Here is a 3,079-nt window from a genome sequence, read left to right on the forward strand (position 1 = left end):
AGACAGTACAGTACCAAAACCAGTTAACAAGGTTACTGACAGGGAAATACAGTATTAAATGTTTGGAAGTATGACCATGCACATACTTCACGTACAAAGGCAGTAAGTAGGGCTCAATTTTTATTATTATGCTGGGACCTACAGTATTGTGACATTTACACCACTATTCAGAAGTGTTTGCTCAGCTGAACTGCAGGTTCACTAAGATACTTTTTAAACTCAGACACCCCATACACAGCACGAGATACAGTAGACAGGCACAAGATCTGCAGCTGATGAACATGTGAATGTCCACAGTAAAACCACAGACCTGTTTACACATGAGCATACATACATGGGTGCAAAGGGAAGTAGAAAATCACTATTGAAATGATCACATGTTTGATGTTAATATAAGGTTCAACTCAGCGTATTTAGGAACAGACAGCATAATTGTTTAAAGTGTTTTGGAACTGAAGCTAACTCTAGACTTCAATATGAGGTTTTTTCTCCTTTTGGCTTTGATATCAAGCAGCCTTTTCCTCACTAGGGGTAAGTAACTCCGCTATAAATCATTTAATTTAATTTTATGGTTTAGACATTAGACTAATAAGACTTTAAAAATGAATTGCATATTTGACTATGAAACACATTTTGATCTAATTTCTATATGTGCTTAAAACTCCTAAACATTGCCCAGATTCATTACTGCATAAGAAATGGTGTTCCAACATTTAGATGCAACTTGTTTTGGCATGGGAGGAAATAGGAAGTCCCAAAGAACTACAGTAATTCTGAATTCTGACTCAACACACTTTTTGCCCAACAATTACTGTATGCTAGCATTTGCTTTTTCTTTTTCCAACTTTCAACAATAAGTTATTTCCTGACCCATGTCTGACCCATTTTGTTTTATATACACACCGTGCTATGTTTTGCACATGCACACAAAATGCATTTTAATTTATCATTTTGTAAAACGCCCTGCTGTTTCACAAACCATGTCTAACTCATGTGTCAGCCAATATAGTCTTCAAGTCAGCTCTTCTGCTTCCACTGTATTCCACTGCATGTATAATGTTCTTAGTAAACTGTTTTAAATATTTGTATTCCTTCAGCTCTACAACCTCTTGGAAAAGGCTACAACAGCCACTGCATGTGCTTGAAACTGGAGTCCAGGGTAATCCCTCAACAAAGCCTGCGCAGTGTAGAAATCTTTCCTAGAGGCTCTCACTGCAAGAATACAGAGGTCATGTAAGTGTATAGTACAATTATCATGAGAATTTATGCGGAAAAAACAAACAAACATTTGATTGAGACCTCAAGAACGAGATAAAAACACAAACATTCACTGCTAAACAACTGATTATTTATGTGGAAATAAATAAGGACAGCATAGTTGAGAATAAAGAATTCATATTCATTATTATTATGTTTATGGTTTAATCAAAAAACTGATCCATGCTTTTTTTCTTATTTATTTATTTATTTTAAAATGTTATATGTTGAAATGTCTGAAACCATCATATCAATATTTCTTTTTCATTTTGTCCATCTCACTGGGAACCTCTCCTGCAATTCGCCCCATAGTTTGAATAACTCTGCATTGGGGTAACGGCAATTTTATGTCTTGAATAAAAACAGTATTGGGTTAATATTAATTTTCATATTTTCTTTTCTTAGTGCTGGCTTGATGAGTGGAGAAAGGATCTGCCTGAATCCTCACACTAAGTGGGTTAAGAGTCTAATCCTGTACATTGAGAAGAAAGAAATCATGATGAAGAAAGCATAAAGGACAGAAAAAGCTGGATGCCTGTGAGGATGTGCTATATCATGCACATAATCAGATCAAACTATGCAAATCATAAATCAATGTCAATCAAAGAATTAAAAAAAAAATGGAGATATCATAATAAACATGTGTCCTTGTCTTGCGATACTGTAAATGCCTGTGAGATGATTCATTATCAATGTTACTTTATGGAAAATTGTTTATAAAACAAATAGATTAAAAATACGGCTGCTTCATTGATTATATGGAAAACAGAATGCATTGTTAAGAACCATAAATCCATAAATGAAGCTATGAGATCACATAACCTATAAAAACTGACTAACCTCTGGATTTCAAAGTTTTTTACAAATAAAAATCTAAAAAATGTGCCATTTGTATTCAGGCTTCTTTACTCTAATACCCCTAACTAGTGAAACCAATCGCCTTCAGAAGTCACCTAATTAGTAAATAGAGTCCACCTGTGTGTAATTTAATCACAGTATAAATACAGCTGTTCTGTGAAGCCATCAGAGGTTTGGTAACAAACAGCATCTTGAAGCCCAAGGAACACAACAGACAGGTCAGGGATAAAGTTGTGCAGTTTAAAGCAGGGTAAGGTTATAAAAATATCCCAAGCTTTAAACATCTCACGGAGCACTGTTCAATCCATCATCTCAAAATGGAAAGAGTATGGTACAACTGCAAACCTACCAAGACATGGCCGTCCACCTAAACTGACAGGCCGGGAGAGCATTAATCAGAGAAACAGCCAAGAGGCTTATGGTTACTCTGGAGGAGCTGCAGAGATCCACAGCTCAGCTGGGAGAATTTGTCCACAGGACAATTCTTAGTCGTACACTCCAGAAATCTGACCTTGAGAAGAAGAAGAAGAGTGGCAAGAAGAAAGACAGTCATAAGAAGTCTCGTTTGCAGTTCCTCATGACTTGTCACAAACTGCAAACAGTAATTTTTATGGTTATAGTTGGACTACAGAGGTTCCCAGATGGATGAATGGATGAGGGGTTTTTATGATAGACATGGTCTTGATGAGAAATGTTTGTGTTCATAACCTTAAATTTCCCTTTCTATAGCAGAAGAAATAGGTTTCAATAACTCATGTGCCAAATTATTATTAATTAAAATAAGTATTTATTTGTTTATTTCAAAGTAATTAACAAAGTTCATACATTTACACAGGTTGAAAAATAACTGCCCAAAGAAGCAGAATTAAAATATAACAATTATCTTTAATACTAGGATGCAAATTCTGAAGTCTGGAACTGGGTATCACCAAATGTTGAGTTTTACTGCAGCTGTCTTCATTTG

General features: G+C 35.3%; 1 protein-coding gene across 1 annotated transcript; it reads left to right on the top strand.

The window, feature by feature from the left end:
* The first annotated feature begins 385 nt into the window (after window positions 1-385).
* On the top strand, window positions 386-2,140 carry LOC128526041 (interleukin-8-like). Its single transcript, XM_053497579.1, has 3 exons — window positions 386-531; window positions 1,098-1,233; window positions 1,663-2,140. Exons 1-3 carry the CDS (start codon window positions 477-479, stop codon window positions 1,769-1,771), a joined length of 300 nt encoding a protein of 99 aa, XP_053353554.1. The 5' UTR covers window positions 386-476; the 3' UTR covers window positions 1,772-2,140.
* The last annotated feature ends 939 nt before the right edge of the window (window positions 2,141-3,079 follow it).

This window comes from Clarias gariepinus, chromosome 6, assembly GCF_024256425.1.
Source record: "Clarias gariepinus isolate MV-2021 ecotype Netherlands chromosome 6, CGAR_prim_01v2, whole genome shotgun sequence".
Classification (NCBI taxonomy): domain Eukaryota; kingdom Metazoa; phylum Chordata; class Actinopteri; order Siluriformes; family Clariidae; genus Clarias; species Clarias gariepinus.

Bases quoted from the DNA above. Each gene is read 5' to 3' on its own strand.
- LOC128526041 (XM_053497579.1), top strand. From the start codon at position 477: ATGAGGTTTTTTCTCCTTTTGGCTTTGATATCAAGCAGCCTTTTCCTC. The intron at 532-1,097 runs GTAAGTAACTCC...GTATTCCTTCAG, and splicing joins CAGCCTTTTCCTCACTAGGG to CTCTACAACCTCTTGGAAAA. The intron at 1,234-1,662 runs GTAAGTGTATAG...TTCTTTTCTTAG, and splicing joins TGCAAGAATACAGAGGTCAT to TGCTGGCTTGATGAGTGGAG.